Genomic DNA, 22,646 nt, shown 5'->3' with positions numbered 1-22,646 from the left:
AAAGTTCCCTGGAGTGTCTGTCTAATGTATAAAAAGTCCTCAAATAATGAGTTTTTCCAAAGGATATGAACTTCTAAATTGGTTTCCTATTAACATCTCTTTGCTTCCAATATAATGGTCATATACTAATGATGCTCTTTTAGCTGTACTGCTTAGACTCATCAAAAAATATTGCCGCACTCATAAAGTATATTTTTCAAGGATCTGATATCCGTCCATTAGCATTATTGAAGAGTCCGAGCAACAATTAGGATGGTAGAACTATTGTTGGCTTGACGCAACCACTGAATTAAGTGAAGGGTGGTCATTTGAACACCCTTTATACTCTCTATATAGAATTCAACAAATTATAAACCTTGATCATTTTAGCGAAATTTTTTATTTTGCCACTGACTGATTGGATTATTGTCTAGTTGAATAGAAAGATCAATTAGAACATTACAGGTTGTAAATGAGTCACTGGTGGGAGTAGTGGAATGACAGCAGCTATATATATATATAAGTTGCCTTGCATGGCTATATATATAATGTTGATGTGACCTGCATTCACTTCATTCAGCATTTGCACGTTTGATGGTGAAACAACAATATATGCTTAGTGATATCCCTATATTTCATGTGGTAACAAAAGAGAAAGTATGAGATGGTTAAACATTTTGTAGCTCAGACTTCTCAAAATTGATCGTTGGGTGAGTATTCAGACTCTAGACTCTTTAAAAATAACAACATTTTTGAAAAATTCGAGTTATATTTATAAACATATTGCTAGAAGAGGGTGGTGGGGGAACATAATAGACAATTTGTTGTTGTTGCTGCAGTGGTGTACGTGTGGTGGGTGCATTTGTATTATTGCATGCAGGGAAAAAAGTTTTAACTCATTGACGCTCCTTTATGTCTTTTTCTATTTCTTAGAGAAGGTTTCACGATTTGATGTGTTCAATCTTTAGATATTCTTACTATTAAATCTATAATACATTACCATATCTCGTGCTGAATAGACAAGTTCATACGAATCCCTTACTTATACACAAATTAAATATCAAGTAATAGTAGTTGTTTTTACTACTAATATGAGAAATTAGAGGGTTCCAACCAAAAAAAGATCCCAAAGCTACTACTAGGGTTTTTATAAGGGTCTATCGCATATAAACAATCATTTTTGTGAATTTTCAATGAATTAAGATCCCTTGATCGTATAAGAAAAAATATATTTGGTGTTGTTTATAATATTGGTATGATGAATAATAATAATAACTAGTAGAAGAATGATAATAATCCAAATTTGTGGGAAAAGTCCTAAGTTACGTACGTAGGGTGTGTTAGATATGAAATGGACATAATAATATATGTAGGTAGCAATCAAGAAAAATAGCCGTTACAAAATTGCAAGAAAATTATGTTAGTGTGTACGACCAAACTTGTGGTTGTCCCTTTACACACTTAGTCAAAAGTAAAACAAAAAATAGAAAAACAACAACAAAATAGATGACTAGTGTTACATGTTTTTGGGTGGAAAACATAGGTCCCACTATACCAATAAGAATAATAATATATGAAGATGACCAAGTTGTCCTCTGACACGTATAAATACGTCTTTTAACTTTGACTTCAACAAACTTTAGATACTCAATAAGATTGAACAAACAAACACGTGACCTAGGATGTCATATAAAATGCGAATTATTATTTAAGACATTTACATATTTAAATATCTCAAAATTAAAGTATATAAATATCATGTGAGGTGGAGGAGTTGGGGTGAGGGTGAGGGAGTGGGAGCAAGTTGGCTAGCAGGGGCCAGGGGTGGCGTGGAGGGAGACAAACAACATGATATGTATACGAAAGTTTTCGTATTTTCTTAAATAACGATGTTTTACTAAATTTAGGTAAAAATAAAAAAAACACAATCTTGAAACAGTAACTTTATGTTCATTGAGGATTTTGGATGATGTTCTTAATCATATAACATAACAGTACTATTATATTAATTATAATATTATATTTATTAGTGAAGGTTGACTATATTTATTTTAATTATCCAGTTTATGTAATGATATATATGCACTTACAGCGTAAATTGATATCAATCCCCACTGAACAAATCTTTATAACTTGTTCTTTATATAATATATGATATATATAATAAGTAGAAACAATTATTAGTGTCGAAAGTGGTACCAATCGTCTTTTAATTAAGGTCAAACCCTATATACATATATATGAAATACACTCAAGTTAGTTGTGTTTTTTTAAATTGTGTTCACATAAGTAGAATTATCGAATATTTGTGTTAATGAAAAATTAATAACAAATATGTATCTTATAAAATTAATCAACACACAAGTTAATTCGAACATACGTTCATAGAAATAAAGATATGCTTTGTATATTTTGCATGGTGATGTTCGTCATCACTTTTCTTCTCTTCTAAATATAAATTACAAGTTTAAATGAATATTGCGTCTATCCAGAGATTCTAGTCTTGTGTGATGAATGCACATATATATTGTGAGTTAGAATTATAATATGCTACACCTACTTTCATTAACTTAAGGAGTATTAAATAATTACAACATGATTAGGTGTGTCCTGTATCTTTGACTTTAATTTATCATGGCCTTAAGCACTTAATTTTTTTTAAATGATAATAAGTGATTAGAAAATTTAATGTTAAAACTTATATCTATTATCATGTCATTAAAATGAGTGATCAATTCATCTAAAACTGTAATCGATATATTTTTATTTTTACTTTACTTATAATCATAACATTAAGGTTTGACGATTTTTCTCCTTACCTGATCCCATTTTTTCCACCCTAGTTCTTTCTTTTTTCCTCCCATTTTGTATATATTTCTAAGGAAAAAAACCAAAAGTATTTTTGTGGAAAATGTTTTAATTTGTTTGATATTTTTTTTTTAGTCTATTTCAAAAAGAATGTTTTTTTCTTTTTTAAGACACTCGATAGTTTTAACTTTTTTGCATGATTTATAACCATATGATTAGAAGATATTTTGATATATTTTTAATTTATGATCAAACGATTAAAAAATTATTTTTTTACTTTCTTAAATTTCATATAAGCTAAAATAAGATAAATAAATTAAAGGAAAAATTATATATAATAGCAAACTAATAACCTAAAATAAATGGAGTAGCTAGAGTTTGATTTAATTGTACTCCATAGCAAACATTAGCCAAAGTTTGCCAGCCTCTCTTCCAAAAATTCTCGCTCGCCACTCTCCCGTTCTCGCTCGCCACTCTCCCTCTGCTCGCCTCTCTCACTTTATACACAGACATGTATAAATTCTGTTTCTGTTTTCTATAAAGCGAGAGAAATTTTAAATACATATGCAAATTTGACAAAACTCAAATCTTCGATATGGTGCAGATTATTTCAATAATGAAAAGTTATTATTTTAATGATATAAAGTTGGCTAATAACCAATTTTTATTTTTAGTGCATATTATTTTAATGTCATTTTCTTTTATATTTAAAGATGTGGAAAATCTAGCACACTATATAATTTGAACGTGAACCAATTTTTGGTTTTGATTAAAATCACACATCACTTTAGATTTATGTATTTGCCTCTTCAAACTAGAAGGCCAAATAAAAAGGTTACCTTTGAAATTGTGATATCTACCTATATTAATAAATCAGTGTTGGACTTCATACACAATGTTAAATATCATTCTTATACCTTGTTAAATCAGTTACAAGTCTTGCCGGATTGACAAAATGTGCGTAAATTGTAGCGTCGAGATCATTTTTATATAAGTTTATTCAAGAACGATAAAATTTAAATAATAACAATAATATAGTATTATATTATTTGTGCAAAATTTCGATGATTTAGAAAGCAGCCCATAATATTTGGGCTTATATTACTCCAGGCCCATCTTACATAAATGAAGCAAGTCCAATTAGAGTCTTGAGCGCATAGTGTGAAATGAGGTTAAGACCCTTCGGGCTAAAGCCCAAATATTGACCCAACATGTTTGGATTTTTACCAATCACATGTAATCTAAAAATAAATAAAGTCAAATCATTTACAAAAGGAGAACTTTCACATATAGCCATTAAAAAATAGTCTAATTACTCTTCATAATTGTAATTTGATAATTATAATTCGTAGCTACATTTATAGGGAGGAGAGAGACAAGCGAGACTGGGAGAGAAAGAAAAGAGGCGAGAGAGAGAGCAAAAAGTGGGAGAGAGGTGAATTGTATATGTATATTGATTAGATAATTATATATTATACGTATGTCTTTGTACACATGACAAGCGATATTGGGAGAGAGAGGAGAGAGGCGAGCGAGATTGGGAGAGGGAGGCGAGAGGCGAGCGAGAGTGAGGTGAATTGTATATGTATATTGGTTAGATAATTGTATATTACATACACACGCATTTGTATAAAAAGCAAGCGAAATTGGGAGAGAGAGGAAAGAGGCGAGCGAGATAGGGAGAGGGAGGAGAGAGGCGAGCGAGAAAGGGCATAGGGTGGGAGATAAGTGAATTGTACATGTATATTGATTAGATATTGGATATTATACATATGTATTTGTATATTTTTGCGAATTATACATATACAAATGTGACTAATTATATAAAATCGAAGTCAGCTCAAAAAATTAATGTATAATGTTACTTGTGAGTGATAGTTATAGCAAACTATATGTATGATGAATAATTAAATTGTATAAATTTGCTTAATAGCACAATTTTTTGTTTACGAAAATAATGATATGTGGCACCTATGTTTATCGAAAATATGACCTTAAATAAGACTATGTCTATTCTAATGTTTTCTGGTTAATGCTTAATATTATTAGTATTACTTTCTAATTATCTTGTTCTTCAATTTAAATATTTCCTCATATTTAATTGACTTTATTTTATTGTTTTTCACATTGTTATTATTGTTTTCTTCATTATTTATAGCATGATTTCTTTCATTGTTATATTTATTTCACATGCTTATTTTCTATATAATTTATTTGAGCAGTTAAGAATAACTTTCTATTTTCACAATGATAAAAGTAAAAATATACATATTATTTTCGTCAGACTCACTTATGATATTACATGAGACGTTGTTGTAATTATTCAAACCTTACACTATTATTTATTATCAAAAAAAGCGAAATTGGCGTCTTTTAAACTGATGATAACATCACGAGATGCAGACATGAATACTTATTGGGTATATTATTGGTCATAACACTTTGGTCAAACTTTAACATAATTCACAAATATGCCATCACCGCCGACCTCCGTCACCACGGCCACCTACACCACCATCCCGATCGCCGGCGGTGATGTCATCAACCGGTCCGTTCAAAATATATACACTTTCCTTTCCCGAAGTCGACCATGGCCGGAATTTATCGCCGGCGCAAGCGCCGTTGACATTCCGACATCCTTCTCCGATGCTGCAATTCGCGTCCGCAGGAACTTGAAGTACTTCTCCGTTAATTATGCTATTCTCATCTCTGCTTGCGCAGCTTGTTCACTCATCGGAACACCAATTTTATTGATTTTCTTCTGTTTGATTTTTGCGTCGTGGTTGATTTTTCTCTTCTTCCGGGAGGATCCTATGGTTGTTCTAGGGCATCAAGTTAGCGATCTAGCTGTGATTTCCGGTCTGGCGACTGTTTCTGCCATTGTTGTTTGGTATACCGGAATTTTGAACAGTTTGATGATTGGTATAATGATGGGAGTTTTGTTATCAGTGATTCATGGAAGTTTGAGGAATCCAGAAGGGTTGTTTGTTGATGAAGACGACGCCGTTTCTTCTGGATTGATTTCAAATGCTGAAAGAGGATCATTACACTGACTCACCAACATTATTTGATTCTTCTTTAGTTTTTTTTTTTTTTTTTTTTTTTGTGTTTTTGTTGATTGAGAGTTGTGTGAATTACTGAATTAAAGCAAGAAGATGTTAAAAGGATTTGATAAATTTTTTGGTTGGATGTTGATTTTTATTTATCAGATAAGTTCTCTCGTACATTGTATCCTCACATGTTCACTCGTGGGACTATATTGGGTATGTAGTTGTTTGTTGATTGTGAGAGTGAATTTACCGAGTGTTTTGGTTTTTGTATGTAAGGAAGAGGAGTTCCAAAAGTTTACAGGAAAACCTGTTGTTACTGATCTTGTTTCTTATTTGACAATTGTTTCAATGGATTTGTTTGAATTCGCGTTGTTTCTCTTATTATGAGTTAAAAAGTCTATCTTTTTAATGGTTTAATGAGGCAGAATTGTAGTAAACGAATGAACCAAATGCCATGAGACATGGTTCATCCAACTAGAGAAATAATACTAAATATACAATGTAGTGCACAGCATGTCTATTCTGTCTATCTGGCAGGAAAAATACTGCAGTTGTTGTAGGGAGATCATATGGTAGTTGGTTAAATACTTAAATTTGCTTAACAAAATGAATAAATTGCTGAAATCGATATGCATTTCGTATAAGTTGAACTGATGTGGTAAAAAGTACTTGATAATGGATGATTTCTATGTTACATGAACTAAAGAGGGAATAGCTTGGTGACAGTAAACAAAACTGAGCCACCAAAAAGGTGGCTTTTTGGGATCATATTTTGCTCCTCATCCTTACTAAGTTGGCTAAGGTTTGTTGAGCAGCCAAAGTTTGAGCATGGTTATGTCCCAGCATTACAGTTCGGATACTAATGCAGGTTCTGCAAAGATCCTCTCCGCTATCAAAATGACCTCCTCTTAGTAGCAGCTTTGCTCTAGTTTCCAGTAGGGTAGCTTTCAATAATGTCACCTCTTGCCAAACGTACTCGTCCACTCTTTGGTTAGATTGCAGCTTCTTTTTCCAGCAGAGAGATCCGTGGCACCAATCCTGTATTTGAGAAACAAATGACTTCTCTGCTTCTTCGAGCACATTTGTGCAGACCTTCAAGAGTTCTAAGGCCGAGTTGCATCGTGAGAATGTTGTGAAAGCGCTGATTGCCAAAGGAAGAGCTGTTTTTCTGATGAAGAAAACCATGTCCATCGCCTTGAGCTGAACAACTGGTGGTTCAGACTTGAAACCAAACACAAGGAAAGCACATGCCCAAAGATGGTCAGAATCTGTTACCGGGTTTCCAAGTTTCCTTGCACCTTGAATATTGGCTTTAGCAGCAACTAGTCCATCTTTCCTTTTCGCAAAAATCTGTGTGATGGGATGGAATTGGATCCAGCATCCTGTTTGCCTGTTGGCTTTTCGTGCCAAACCAAGTTTTACTAGTAGCAGTGCTGATTCCTCTTCGCTCTTCCATGCTTGGCTTGTCAGGCACTGGCCTGAGTAGAAGCATAGAGCAACTTTCATGCATTTAGTCCACTTTTTGAACCTGTTTCTGTTTACAGGAATTTTCTTTGCAGCTGCTGCCAGTAAATTCACCGAGATGGGTGCTGGAGCAAACCATGCTCCTACCTGAAGCATTCTTGAAGCAACAGAGTCCCTGCTATCGTTGCTTTGCTGCAAGAGGGCTGTACAAAAAACCAATGTTTTCATTAAAAATGGATTGTCTCTACAGAATTGTTGATGTGGAATGGATAGATTAGAGCAACTTGCAGTTTCTTCAACTGGAACCTGATTCACAGCTTCGAATAGAGCAGATGGCAGTATTGCAAGCTCCGATAGCAACGACCCAACCACCCACAGACCAAAACTAGACCTTCCCAATTTCTCATCAAATTTATGGAGGAATTCTACCTCACCAGCCTGATACTCCTTTTTACGTCTTCCCCTTATCAATATCATGGCATTAGGTGTGGACAATGGCTGCAGCTGCAACGGATCAAAGTTCATTACCCGGCTGAGTTGTGTTGTGATAATTACATGGGTACCACCAGTGTTAGTTGGTATCAAATCATGAAGATCCTTCCCTTCCCACCACTCCTTCTCAGTCTCTAAATTGTCTATAATTAGTAAATATGGCATGTCGCGGAACATCTCCCTTTTAACTCTCTTGAATGCTTCTGATTCTTGCTCATCAAAACTCCTTATCCTCCCTCTTTCCTTCTCTGCATCTGCACTCACATCCAGTCCCAAATTTAAAGACAAGTTCAATATGTTCTGTCGAAAATAGCGAGCTTCACCCCCTACCCACAAGACCATCTTGTATCTCTGTGAATACCTGTAAGCGAATTCCAAAGCGAGGTCCGTTTTTCCAACACCAGCCAACCCATTTATGCATACAACACTCATACTCAAGTTCTTATCCTTACCACTTCTTGATTTTCTGTACTTGGGTCTCTTCAGCGAATTTCGTTCAACCCAAGCTTCTTTATTTGTTTCCTTGTTCTTTCCTAGCTCTAGATTTATGTATTTGCCTCTGCCAACAACAGCTTCACTTTCATCATCAGCCAGACCTTCAGATTGTCCTGGTGTTCCTCCTTTGGCACTCGGGACAACACTTTCTTGCTCGAAAGAATCGCCACAGCCAAAAAGAGTCGTCTCTATATCGATAATTTCCTTCTCTCTTCCCACAAAACTTTTATTCCTTGGGAAGGGCAACTCTTCAAAACCTTCTGTACACTTTTCTACAACACTTTTCCTACCAAGCTTGGCCCTTAATATCCCAGCTGCTTTCGACACACAAGATCTCCAATTACTCTCATCTGTCTCCAATCTAAACTCATGGCACTTTAGTATTACATCCAGTGCCTCTTTACATTTCTTGGTATCACCATTGTGGTTAAAAAGACTAGCAATTTCGTTGGCATCTGTGTTAAAGAACAAAGGAATCAAGTTCTTCTTTTGCGCGAAGAATCTTATTTCCTCCAAGCTATGATGGTTGGAGAAGCTACAACCAGTGACAACTATGACACCAAAGGTGACTGAGCATATAACTTTGTCAGCAATCTCATGGCTCTGATTATCTGCATACTTTGCTCTATCAGCAATAAAACAAGCAATTCCCTGAAGCTCAAGTTCTGATTTGAGCCACTTACAGAAGCGTACTAAATTCGGGTTCTGACCATGGAATCCTATATACACATCACAGCTCCTAAGTTTAGCATTGGAAGCAGGTGAAACCGACCCCTTGGCAAACGAAATTCGAGGGACAGGGAAAGAAAATGATATCCTGGGATCGGTTTCCGGTCCTGAAACTGGGACACAGGTGACAATCTTGAGCTTTGTGTCTGTAGGATCATCAGAAAAATCATATCTTTCTGGTGGTGGAGTGTAGGAGGTGCTGGGAACATCATCAGATTGCGAGCCGCAGTATGAGACTGGTGGGGATGGATGGACAACTGAGGTAAGAGGAACAATGGGAGTTTCTTGATTTGAATTTGGAACTAAAGTGGCTCTTGGAGAAATGTAAGGTGATTGTAATGCTGAAACAAATGCAGAAGATGGAGGAGAAATGAGAGAAGGTGAGTTATATGCAGATGATGTTGCTGTCAATTTCTGCTGACCTGAATTTGCAATCTTGATAGTAAGGGATTGAGTATCAACAACAGGAATTTCCACTTCATCCATTCTCAGCTAAGGTAACAAAATGCTATATTTCAGTAGGAAAAAAAACTGATCTTGATCCTGGATTCTTGATATGGTGTTTAGTCAGAAGTAATTTAATTTGTGGGGTTGGGATCAAAACTCTCTTTTTTCAAGAATCAGATGAATACAACAGTAAAGACTTTTGAAAGCATATATGTGAATATCATACAACTGTGGGCCTCCTTAAGTCAGAACTCAGAAAAACTTGAATAAGAGTAAGCTAAAAGGATACATCTACATTGAAAACAAGAAAGTCTTTACCTAATATGATCCATATAACACATATTAGCTCCTCTCAAAAGCCAAAAGAAGCAGAAAAAAATAAACTGACTGTTTTTTTAGTTTTACTTTACCTTGATTTGGTTCATTTGAAACCAAGAAGAAAAACATCATTTGATTTGAGTCTCCATGACCCCTCTAGCTTTTACAGAAGAGGGAATCTAGTATATGAGTTGGATCTGTGAGGTTTTTGAACATAAAATATTACAAGAAAATGCTCTCAAAAGAAGCTGCAGATTGTTTAGTGGTTAAGTGGTGTAGTATTTTATGTGCTTAGTTTAATACTTTTATCTTGGGCTTAGCCATTCTTTTTGTTTTATGTGTTGTAAGATTGCATATTTGAACTTAGTAAAAGCAATATTTATGTACATTAGTATATAATTTTCACTCTGTCACAGAGTCCAAAGATTGGTCAGAATGAATACAGAAAAGAAAAAAAAAAGGCATTGGGAGAGTAACCAAAGAAGAGCTGTGTAACCTTGGTGTTAATGAGGCATTAAGCTCTTGTCTGATCATAAATTTTAAAAACTAATTTAAATTTGTATTTAAAACTTATATCTGACCTAAAAGATATTCAAAATAAAATTTTAAAATCTATGATTAAAAGCGAAAAAGGGGATTCAAAACAAGTAATGCCTCTCTAAGTGAATAAAACCAAATATTGCTGTTTGAATGCAGGTTTGCTGCTCTCTATTCATATCTGACAGTATTTTCATTATTTGCTATGGGAATTGGACCAGAGACCAGTCCAACATTGAGCACTAAAATCATCAATAATTTGAAAGCTCCTTGTCTCAATATATGTGTATTTATATTAGTATACACTTATTTTGTTAAAATGACACATAATAAAGCGATAATTATTTTGAAACGGAATAGAAGAAGTAAATAATAGAGTAATTGAAAAGGATATTATTTAGGAGTATGCATGCACTATAAAAGAAAAAATAAAATAGGCCAACAATAGATTCATCATGGGCCCTTGTTACCAGTTGGCCTTCAAAAAAGGAACATTTATAGTTAGGTTATGCTAAGGATTCCACCTTTGTAATATAAAAGTTTTTTCCCTTTTACAAGATGCTAGAGTATGATGATGGGCCCTGCCATTTCAATTAAATGCTAATGTCTGAGTTAGACGCACATTACTAAATTTATTACAAATAAGATGTTAGATAGTTATCGCGCATAATAGATTGACATTTAATGAAGAAGGGTATAGAAAAAGATGACTTGTTATCTATCAAGTTTTAAACTGTATATTACATACTCTAGACTCGTCACAAGCAAAAGATGTATATAAAACCAGAGCATGATAGAGAGACGAATTTATTATTCATCGAGTTTCAAAGAATATGCTATTGACACTAGGAAATTTCTGAGTTATGATTCAGAAAATTACTTTGAATTAAACAGTAACTCCTCTAGTTGAACTTCTGTCGGCAAGTTAATTGGAAGCTTTAATTTTGAGTTATATTTTTTTTCTTTACAGTAATTTTTTTTTTTTGGCTTATTGTTTATTTTGACTTTTGATTAAGCAAATTATTTGTAATAATAATGATGTTATTATGATTTATGAAAAGTTTTATGAAGATCTGTCATTTTAGCATTTCTTATTCTTACTACTTGTCTGTTCCATGTGCACATAATATTTCTTAATTAATGGTTGGAATTTAATATACTTCTGACCTTATTTTTTTTCTCTCTAGTAATTATGGAATCATTAAATAATCTTTTTAATGATTCCATAATTACTAGAGAGAAAATACAGTTCATTTTTATATAAGCAATTCTTTACTTTATTTTTGTGTTATTCTTTTCATGAATTTAGATTATCGTAAATCGACATAAGAAAAAATTACTCATTAAAATAAAGTAGAATATAATATTAATTGAATTCGATGAAATTATATTTTCTTAGAGACGCTTCTATATAGAATTAAATGTAAATGAACGATTATGAACTAGTAACTTTTTAAGTAGTTGATTATAATCTAACAAATCTCTTTACATTATCAATATGTAAACATGCATTAACCATTTAATTTATTCAATTTTATTTTATTCGTAATTTTAATGGAAATGGAATCCCCATTTTGTTGGAATTTTATTGGATGGCAAAATTAAATTGTCTCTCCACTACAAGACATATATATAATTTTAGATTGATTGAAATACTTGGATAATGTTGTGTTCCTTTCTTTGTAACTAAATTCATTGAACCAATTAAAACACATTTAAATGTCTTGGTACAGCTGACATTTTTATTATTTTTATTTATTATTTTGGACTGTCTACTTTAAATGTAACAAGTTTATCCACAAATTTGACCAAAAGTAAAATAAAATTTTATATTGATCTTTTCACAATATTATAGAAAATTGTATAATAGCAAACTAATAACTTAAATTAAATGGAATAGCTAGGGTTTGATTTAATTGTGCTCCATAGCAAACATTAGCTAAAATTTGCCAGCGTCTCTCTCCCAAAAATCTCGCTCGCCACTCTCCATTCTCGCTTGCCTCTCTCGCTTTATACACAGAAGTGTATAATTTTGTTTCTGTTTTGTATAAAGCGAGAGAAAATTGTATATACACATGAAAAAATGTATATCTTCGTGTTATACACTTAATTATACAATTTACAAACATTTTACTTCAAATATTGCAGAGAAAAAAGCCAATGAATTATAAAATTGCGAATTATACAATTGCAGTGAAATACAATTTTCTCTAGCTTTATACAACAGAAGTGTATATATTGTGTTTCTCTTTGTATAAAGTGAGAAAAACATATATCTTCTTACTATACACTTATAATTATGCAATATACATACATTTTAATTCGATTCAACTGTATGCAAAACAAATTATACAACTGCAGCGAAATAGGCCAGCGCATTATACAATTTAGGCCAGCGAATTATACAATTGTATATGTATAGCAAATTATACAGTTTTATGTTTGCTATGGAGCACAATTATGCAAAGTTTGCTATAGCATACAAATATGAATTTTTTGTTTGTTATATGTGAAAGTTACCCTAAATTTAATCATACTTCATAATTATTTTTCAACCTTTAATCTCCAAAATATCGATCGAAACGAATGTTTCTATCTTCTTAATAAACGCAAGTCAATAATGCATAATTCTAGCTCCGTTTCAATATTCATCATTTATGATTTTTTATTTTCATTTAAAACAACTTAAAATTTAATACTACAGAAGTTAGAACAGTTATATAAATAATTTTTGTTATTAATAAAAGTTTCATTTTAAATTTCTTTTTAAACTTCAAAAATAAAAATGAACAAAAATGACTATCAAAATTATGCTTACGGGCTAGATATGGCCCAAAACAATGACTTGTTGGGCTTTAGAAGAAGAATGGTTGAATTGACCATTCAAGACTACTATTTAAAAAATGACCTTTCATTTCTTTAAAATTTATCGACATTTTAGATCGTTATTAAAGATTCATATTTAGAAATTGAAAATTATATGAGATATATTAGATTGCAATCTAAACTTTTGTAAATAATGGCAAATGTGAGACATTCAATAATATAAATTTGATTATCAGATTAAATAATATATATATATATATATATATATATATATATATATATATATATATATATATATATATATCAAATTGCTAAATTCGAGCTTAACGTTATTCAAAACGTTATATTAATACAATACAATTTTTTAAAATAAGAATGATTAATAAATAAGGATATTTGTCAATGCCTTTTAGATTAGTCCAAATTATTGGTAATTAACAATTCAATTTACAAGTATCATGATGTTTTCCCTTTCATCATCGTGGGTTGCACTTCATGTAGTTTCCTCTACAATTAAGATGAAAAAAAATAAAAAATCATTGAGACCTTTGGGTTTTAAAATATTATAGAAATTGTTCTATTAATTTTTAGCATTTGACTTTAAAATCATATTATAAGTTTTCTCAATACGTGGAAATAACTAAAATCATAAATACTTTTTTATAATATATATAAAATATTTTTTTATTATGATATGATTTAAATAAACTTATTTTCTTATAATTATATACTCGAAGTTTTCATGTGTATCTAAACTTTTGAATTGAATATTAATATAATTTATTTAGTATTTTATGATGTATTGTTCGTTTAAGATTGTAATAAAATAATAAATAATCTTTTATTTTAAATAATAAGTTCCGAATTGAATGCGATGTTCATGAAAAAATACATTAAATATGAGATTTTTCGAATTTTGAATCGACGGAGATAATATACAAATTGGCTAGAAACAATAAAGATAGTTGCAACAGTTCAGGCGGCTATTAATTTCCCAAATTTGTTCCCAATTCTAGGGTTTCCATAATCTCAATTCTCTTCGAATTTCTCTTGGAAATCCAGCAGAATAATGAATGAAAAGGTACGCCCAGTTACTTAATTGCTTCTCCATTTCCTAATTTTTTGCATCTGCAGTACAAGTTTTTACAATGAACGAATTCAATTTTGTTCAATATGATGATTTTTCAAGCTGCAAATTGTCGAAGCAATCATAATTGATTTTGTCGAGAAATTTTGTTTCAATTGTTATCCGTCAGCTGGAATGATGGTTGGTAGTTCTCGATCTTGATCTGGGTTCGTAAAAAAGGTTTAATTTTAATATATATTTGTCTCTAGTTATGGACTTGGAAGAACAAAATACAGCTAATAATAAGGAAATGATCACACCACCAATATTTGAAAATGCTAATCAAAGCAAGGTAGAAAGTAGTGATGGGTCTAGTCCTCCTGGGGATAATAGCAGTAATAATAATTTGGATGATGTGAAAGGCAAGGGAATTGACATTAAAGAGGTTGAGGATTATTCAACTCCCCTGGTGAAATCCTCTCCAATAACTAAGGGGTTTGGGTTGAAAAAATGGAAAAGGATGAAGCGGGATGCGCAGCGCCAGGATGGGGATAGTAGTGTTAACAGCGGTAAGCTGTTGAAACGGGGTTTGGCGAGTGAGTTTGCTAATGCAGAAAAACCTGCAACTTTTGCTGTGGGAAGGATCCAAAAAAGTGATGGATCTGTTTCATCAACGAATGCAGTATTCATGAATCCTGGAGTTCTGAGTGATGGATTTGGTGTAATAGGTGACTCTGGTTTGGCTATGGGGCCTAATTTTATTGCTGTATCGGAATCAGAGAACAGCGAGGATCGGAGTAGTAGGTCTTCTACTGCAGCTAGTGCTCCAAAGGCAAGGTATGAAGCACCTGTGCACCTTGGTTATCCATCTGACAAGCATTGGTTGAGGAGTTTGAGTGGGAAGAGCTTGAGCACATCAGCTCAGAAACCACATCAGAGAAAAGGTCGGGCTGAAACTTGTAAAAAGCCTAGAGGAGAAAGGGTCAAAATCGAGAAGGAAAACTCTCATTCCAGCATGGAATCTGACTCGCGAAGCTCTAATTTCCTCTTTATGCAGGGTGACTTTGCTACAAGTAATGGTACAAAAGGTGAAAGGTCAATGAACTATGATGAAGAATCCAGTGATGAAGCTCAGGACAGAGAAAGGCCAATTGGTGAGGAACTTGGGGCTGGTCTCGAGAGAGGGAATGATAGGGAGTCTGAAAATGTGTCAAAAGAAGATCTAGCTGCTGAATCTCCGTGGGATGTTAATGAAGAGAAGAGTGAGAATCACGGTTCATCCACTGATCACGAGCCTCTAACGGAATCTATCTTCAACTTCCATGCTGCTCAAGAAGCTCTTGCTAGTGGTACATCCTTCTGCTTAAATGATAATATCAATTAATCATGATTTGCCTCATAAATTTGTTCTTGCACATTCTGTATGTTGCACTAGGTGGCGTCTTTCTAGATGGATCAATATGCTTAGAGGATGGTACTTATGTTTGACACTTCCTATTTGGGCGTCATTCAAGAAATATATGCTAGCATCATCTAGGAACAATAATATCAAGTTTATTAGTCAGTGAATCTTTTTTTAGGAGGTAGCATTTATAATCCTTATATTGTGCATATCCCTAAAGAATCATTTGGAGATGGGCTATGCGTTCTCCTCTTCCAGGAGGTATTTAACTGTTTATATTTGGTTATCATGCTGTAACGTGTGTGCATATCAGACCATGGTGTTCTTTTCTTTTCTAAAAGCAGCTTTTATGTGCCTAATGTCATGTATTTTACAATTACTATTTCTTTTAATTTTTATCGGTATAATAACTTGGATTATACTATGAACGTGTTTCTGTTAGCAATAGCGGATTTCTTGAGAATGTATTTACAAATACAGAGACCACTTTCAACTTAAATCATGTCTAGCAAACCTTTGATAAAGTGGATCTCATGCTAACTGGAAACAGTCTACATAAGCTTATTAACTTTCTATTTCTGTTTGGACTTGAAACCACTTCCTTCTCTGACTCACCGTTCACACAAGTGCACTTAACTTTCTTTTATCTGCATCCAGACCCTTTCATTCAAATCTGTTATACCTGCTATAGGATGTTCTTGAGGTGTTAGAGATTGTAATTTGAAGAATTTAATTTCTGACTGAGAGAAAATAAAATCAGGATATCAATTCCACCTCCTTTTGTTATGGAAGAATTATGCTTATTGCTGAATTTGTTATTCAGAGCTGACCTTACAGTGTAGTAAGTTAGCCTCACTGGTAAGAGAGCCATTGTCATCACATTTGGGACACATGGGTGAGGAAGGCCTGACCATTTCTCAGCAAAAGAGGCCCTCTCTACGAACAAGGTACTGTTAAGATGGATAGGCTTCTAGCTCCCAGGGTTGGTGCCTTGTGTGCCTTGAACTATTTTTTAGAGGCTTCTTTGGGATTTCAGCCTGCTCCCACTCTATCCGAACGCCTCCTGTCCCACAAGGCTGTAGATAAAACAAATTACAGAGAAGCAAAAGTCATTTTATGTGAAGTTGAGAGTCTTGGTTAAAATAGAACTTTGTTTCTTGCTTTTGAAGCATTAGATGGACAGGTTTAGGTGCTTGCCCTCCTAGTTTAGTAGTGTAATCCGTATCATTGTCATATAAGGATAGTTGGTTATAGTTGTTGGTTTTGTTTGACGCCAGAAACAGATTACAAGGGAAGTACATATTATATCATTTTGAAGTAGTGGACCAGTTCCCTTTCTGTGAACGGTCTTTTTTTGGATGAGCTTTACTATGTCGTATGTTTGTACTATGCTTAAAGAACTTCTACTGATCTGTTCACTGAATAAGTATATCCATTGATTTTTGGTTGTTCACAGTCCATATTCCTTTAGCTTACCTTGTCGTTCTTTCTAATTTAATCTGATAAACCATGAAATATTCTTAAAAAATCATTGAATTTCTTATTATCCGTGCATTGGGACTAATTTTATTGATTTACTTTCTACACAGAAATTCAGAAATTCAAAGAAATAGGGAAAGATACTAACTTTGGTCATTCACTTGAGGATGTTGGTATACCTTCAAATTTCACGTCAGATGACTCAGATTTTCCTAGATCAAGCACATCCGTGCTGTCACAGAACAGAGATGGTGCTCAAAGTTCTCTTAACTCCTTGGAGTCTGAAGTGTATAGCCTAAAGCAGAATATATTACTGTTGCAAAACCAGGTTCAGGAGGCAGCTGACCTGGCTAAATCCAAGGAAGCAAGAGTTACTGAACTTGAAGCCATTTTAAGTAGTAGCTCAAAGAGTGAAGAAGAGACTACTGAAGGTGAGTTCGAGAGTCTCTTCAGACTGAAAATTGAAGCTGAAGTTCAGTATGTGGCATTGTCAACAACAGCACAAAAGTTGAGAAGTGCAGCAGTATATCAACTTACCCTCTTGGAAGAACAGAAGACACTAGCTTCAGAACAAGCACAGATGGTGCACGTGCTAGGAGATGCCGAAGCAAAGGCTGTAGTGCTCAAGACACAAACCAAGAAGTTGGAAACTTACTGTGAAGATTTAGCAAGCACTGCCGAAAAGCTAAAGCTACAGAAGAAAGTCTGTAAGTACAGTTCGTGTTTTTTCATACAGTTGGTGTTGTTGGCTGTTGTTGTTGGACTGTTTCTGATGCAGATATCTCCTGATCATGCTGAACTTGTACCCACCTAATGTTAGAGAAGTTTCTTTCTCTCTCTTTTTTTCTTCCACTCCCTATTATCAACATCGTCATCCTTCAATGTTGAAAGTTAGATTAGTTTGTTTTTTAGATGTCTATAGATAGCTGAAATACCTACTTCTCATTTTGCTGAGTCTGTATTCAAGGGTAATCATAGAAGATGATCCGTTTTTTGCTTCTGTAAAAGGCTGTGCACTTTGAAGTTTTTTAACCTGGTCTCATATCAATACGACTTTAGACATTTCTGTTCGTGTGTGATGAACTATGTAATGGTCTAATTGGATTGTTGGAGTTGCAGAAACCTATACAACTTCAGACATTTCGGTTTGAAGTTGAAGCAAAAATGGTATGCACATGAAACATTCAACCACATGGTTGTTGAAGCTCATGTAGAAAAGCAAGCCTGAACTTCAGCCATACGAAACTTGTCCATGTATGACTTAAATGGTGATCCCGAGATCGGGTATCTGGCACATACTTGGACCTAACTATGTCTCTTATCCATGGCCTATTTTTAAGATTGCTAGTGTTTAAGTATGAAAAATATTGAAATATTAAAGTAGATAGTAAATTACAGGTAGTTGATCAGTTATGTATAATTTTCCTTCTAAGGAATTACGTGTGGTATTTTTTTATTTACTTTAGAAGGAGAATACAATCTGGCCACTGACATGTGAACCCATTACTACAATGTTTGTTTTTCCTATCTTATTATAGTAACCTTTTCCTCTGGTATACTTGCTTGAACTACCATATATTATTTCCAACTATGTTATTTGACTGGACTATAGAGCCATTCAAATATACTTTATACCTTAAAAGGGTTCGTTTAGTATGATGGATAAGCGATAATTAATTTTAGGATTAATTTAAGGGTGAATTTATTTCATGCTTGATTGTGATAAAATGGCAGGATAAGTTATTCCGAAATAACTTGTTTCCCAACTAAACAAGCTCTAAAGAAATTAGATAAATATTCTACTTCTTACTCCATGGATACCTAATGATTATTTGGCCCTAAACAAGTCTTCATCATTGATCATGTCACTCCATTTAAAACATTGCTATACTTGATAAAATATTTTTTTTTCTTTCAAAAATAACATTTCATTGTCAGATTGAAATTCAAAGTTTATTTTTATCCTTAATTTTTACGAGTTCAAATTCACGAAATACAAGTCATCGAGAAGATTTGTGAGGAAAAAACAAAAAGTTGTTCTCTCGTCACTTTTTACTTTTTAATTGTTAAACTACATGAATTCAAGTATATTCTTTTACCATTGATATCAAGAAACATTGCAATTTATAGTTGTTTTTGTATAATTTTTTGAATATCTAAAATTTTAATTTTAAAAGTTTGTACATATTAATTTAATTTAGTTTTAAAGATTAATTCTCGACATGACAACTATTTAGACTCATATGGAAATATAGAAAATTGAAATATAGCATTAATATGTGGATTTGGGCGGTGTGAATAAGGCATGAATATGATCGGATCAAATACTACGAGTGAAAGAAATACATAACTAGTAAATGACTACTTAATTAAGGTAATAAATGACTATTTTCCATATTCAAAGTAAGAAATTAAATGCACACGGTAAAATAAAATAAAATTTTTGCAAAGAGTTTTGGTAAGTTTCATACTCTTTGACAAAAATCTACATTTAATTGGGTAAAGATTTTTAGTAAAATGAATGGGAGAATATCTATGAAGATAATTATCACTTTGAGAGTTCAAAACTATTTGAATTCACAAGAGTTTTCATTTGGTTAGGATACTCTCTTTCTTTTGTTTGATTGGTAGACGAATCTTAAAAGATTTACCTTCTAAACGCATTTTACAAAATAAATCATCAATAACAATCAACATAAATTAGAAAATATAAAATATTTATTAGGAAAAAATATATATACTCGACATGTTTAATCTTTAATTAATTAAAATATGTATTTTTTAATCACTTTATTAATTAAATAACTTACATTTGACTATAACAATATATTTTTTGTATATGCAACCTTATTCATGTTTTATCGATAGATCACTTAGACTCAAGTTTAACCTCATGTATACATGAATAATTACATAATCAAAATTTTAAAAGTATAATAATTACCTCAAAAAATAATAAAAATTTACAAAAAAAAATAAAATAAAAAGAAGGTGATTACACATTATCTGTTTTTTCCTACCCACGGCACGCCACAGTCAATGCCTCAGTTGAGAACGTGACAGTCAATTTTCCACACATTAGCAGTTTTAGAATGACTCTTCCTAATCCCTTCCCTCTCTTCCTCTTCTTCTTCTCATTTTCTCATATTAGTAATTATCTCTGCGTTTTTTAAGCTCATGAATTTTTTTTTTCCTCGCCATGACTTTCCTTTTCAGCTAAGTTACCTCCTTCTCATGAGCTCGTAGTTAACATATATATTTTTTCTATAAATTTTACTGTTTAGCTACAAAATTTGTTTATTCGCTTGTTATTCAAGTTGGCATGGGTACGTTACTGATAAATCAGATCTCGGAAAAGGAGGTGTTAGGAGATGAGAAAGATGATGTTATGGGATTTGGAGATGAAGATGAAATTTCGAAAGATAATAAGAGGAGGATTTGTCGTGTGTGTAAGAAAGTATTTGGTTCTGGTAAAGCATTAGGAGGTCACATGAGAATTCACGTTGAGTCTCGTTCTAAAAAGGAAAAATCAAAACCACGTGAAGAAGTGGATGTAGAAAATTGCAATAATGATGAGTTGGTACCAATTTGTAAAGTCTGTGGTAAGGTTTTTCCATCGATGAAATCGTTGTTTGGGCATATGAGATCTCATCCTGAACGGGAATGGAGAGGAATTCTTCCTCCTCATTTGAAATCTAACGATGTAAAAAAAGCGAAAAAAACAGCTTCTGTACCTGGATGGTCAGTTACAGCTAAGCGAGGGAGAAAGCCCAATGCTGAAGAAGAAGATGAACAATTGCAGGATGCTGTTCATCACCTTATGCTGCTCGCAAACGGAGATTCAATCGAGTCTGTTGTTACTGGACATGATCATACTCCTGAAGAAGAATTGGAGAAAACGAACAGTAATTCTCTTACTTCCAAAGCTGAAAATGAGGAATTTGTTTCTGAAGAATTGGATAGGAAGAAAAAGAAGAGGAAGTTGAGGCATCTGAATTCTGTACATGATAGTCCAGCTTCAGTTGCAGTTACAGCAACGCCTGAAAAATACGAGTGCAACACTTGTGGGAAAAGCTTCGCAACTCATCAAGCACTTGGTGGACATAAATCAAGTCACAATAAGTTGAGAATCGTAATCGAAAATTCCAACGATTCAATCATTGAAGAAGCAGCTGCTAGCAGCTCAAAGTTGTTGGGTGATAGCAAATTATCAACCACTGGAGGAAGAATTGCGGATTTTGATCTCAATGAATTGCCCTCTGATCATGACAATGAACTTGCTGGTAATCCTGATTACTTTCCCTTTTTTTCTATTTAACAATATTGAAGTCTTGAAGTTTGATCAATCGACTCCTCGGATGCTTTCTGCACCAGACTGTTATCGATAGTACATTAGTTTTAGTCTATATATCAGTTTAAATTTCTAATCATTGCAAAAATACTTAGTAATTAGCCATCTTGGTTACGTAGCTTGTGTTCTTTTTTCCTTGTTTAACATCCTTAGCTTAATTATGTGGTGTTTTGAAGTTGGGATTTGTTTGTTATTATCTTGATTGGAAGCATAATTGTCTAAACAAGCCTGCTGGAAAACACCAAATGTATATAAATATGCACAAGATTTCTTGGTTTATTAATTTAGTTTCGATTTCTCTCAGAATTGTTTTTGCTTGAATCGTCGATCTATAAAAAAACAACTCTCTTAAAGATCTGTTATAACTTCACTATCTCGGGTTTGTTATTATTATTGTTGATTTCTCCGTGACATATATTTAGGTTGTGTTTGAGGGCTACTTTCTCCATTTGCTGGCTTTTTACTTTACAATAGTTAATTTTGATTAATTTTTGAATGAAAAATTATTACTATAAGTTGCATTTTAATATGATAAGAAAACTGAATTTCAAAATTTTGGTCAAAATTCACGTAATTTGAAACTTCGAATCTTGGTAAATTAAAAGCCATATATAGTTTGGGTCGGAAGGGGAGGTAGATGTGGTGTGATTGCTTGATTTCTTTTTCAAAAATAACCTTTCTGTCTCCGTTGTAAATCAATACAGTTTATATGTTATTGTTGTTGTAGTATTTAATAAGACTAAAAAAATAATGAAATCTCGATAAATTTAGTCAAACTTTATCATTTATTCTGATTAGGAAGAAAGAGAAATTCAAGGACACATAGAAGACCAAAGGAAATCTTTAAACAATTGGACTCTAAACTTTGGTTGCAAGTATATAACTATAAAAAAGAATGTGTAAATCCTTTTAACAAATTACTCCTTTCATCTCAAATCACTAGTGACGTTTTCGATATTTTGAAATGTATTTTTTATTATATTAATATTTGAGAATTAATTTTTTTGAATCTAGAATTTATCAAAAATTTAAGGTCAGATAAATATTCATTTTTTTTAGCTTCACTCGTGGAATTAAATTGAATATGGTATTATCATATTGATATTATATCGGGTACAATAGTGTCATATTGATATAAGAAGAACCATATTATAATATTGATATTATCATATTGATGTTATATTATCATATTGATATTATATT

General features: G+C 32.8%; 4 protein-coding genes across 4 annotated transcripts; 3 read left to right on the top strand and 1 right to left on the bottom strand.

Annotated features, from left to right (window-relative positions):
- Positions 1 to 5,258: 5,258 nt before the first annotated feature.
- On the top strand, positions 5,259 to 5,840 carry LOC101258389 (PRA1 family protein G2). The gene has a single exon (XM_004244279.5). The coding sequence runs from the start codon at positions 5,259 to 5,261 to the stop codon at positions 5,838 to 5,840; it is 582 nt and encodes a 193-aa protein (XP_004244327.1).
- Positions 5,841 to 6,448: 608 nt separating this feature from the next.
- On the bottom strand, positions 6,449 to 10,617 carry LOC101258676 (uncharacterized). Its single transcript, XM_004244280.5, has one exon. The coding sequence runs from the start codon at positions 9,501 to 9,503 to the stop codon at positions 6,603 to 6,605; it is 2,901 nt and encodes a 966-aa protein (XP_004244328.1). The 5' UTR covers positions 9,504 to 10,617; the 3' UTR covers positions 6,449 to 6,602.
- Positions 10,618 to 14,021: 3,404 nt separating this feature from the next.
- Positions 14,022 to 18,162, top strand: LOC101263435 (WPP domain-interacting protein 2). Its single transcript, XM_019214953.3, has 3 exons — positions 14,022 to 14,226; positions 14,481 to 15,560; positions 17,203 to 18,162. Exons 2-3 carry the CDS (start codon positions 14,483 to 14,485, stop codon positions 17,904 to 17,906), a joined length of 1,782 nt encoding a protein of 593 aa, XP_019070498.1. The 5' UTR covers positions 14,022 to 14,226; positions 14,481 to 14,482; the 3' UTR covers positions 17,907 to 18,162.
- A 1,954-nt stretch (positions 18,163 to 20,116) lies between these two features.
- On the top strand, positions 20,117 to 21,749 carry LOC101258975 (zinc finger protein ZAT9). The gene has a single exon (XM_004244281.5). The coding sequence runs from the start codon at positions 20,415 to 20,417 to the stop codon at positions 21,408 to 21,410; it is 996 nt and encodes a 331-aa protein (XP_004244329.3). The 5' UTR covers positions 20,117 to 20,414; the 3' UTR covers positions 21,411 to 21,749.
- The last annotated feature ends 897 nt before the right edge of the window (positions 21,750 to 22,646 follow it).

Source organism: Solanum lycopersicum, chromosome 7, assembly GCF_036512215.1.
Source record: "Solanum lycopersicum chromosome 7, SLM_r2.1".
Lineage (NCBI taxonomy): Eukaryota > Viridiplantae > Streptophyta > Magnoliopsida > Solanales > Solanaceae > Solanum > Solanum lycopersicum.
This window is presented reverse-complemented; position numbering and strand designations above follow the sequence as displayed.

Bases quoted from the DNA above. Each gene is read 5' to 3' on its own strand.
- LOC101258389 (XM_004244279.5), top strand. From the start codon at position 5,259: ATGCCATCACCGCCGACCTCCGTCACCACGGCCACCTACACCACCATC.
- LOC101258676 (XM_004244280.5), bottom strand. From the start codon at position 9,503: ATGGATGAAGTGGAAATTCCTGTTGTTGATACTCAATCCCTTACTATC.
- LOC101263435 (XM_019214953.3), top strand. From the start codon at position 14,483: ATGGACTTGGAAGAACAAAATACAGCTAATAATAAGGAAATGATCACA. The intron at 15,561-17,202 runs GTACATCCTTCT...CTTTCTACACAG, and splicing joins TCAAGAAGCTCTTGCTAGTG to AAATTCAGAAATTCAAAGAA.
- LOC101258975 (XM_004244281.5), top strand. From the start codon at position 20,415: ATGGGTACGTTACTGATAAATCAGATCTCGGAAAAGGAGGTGTTAGGA.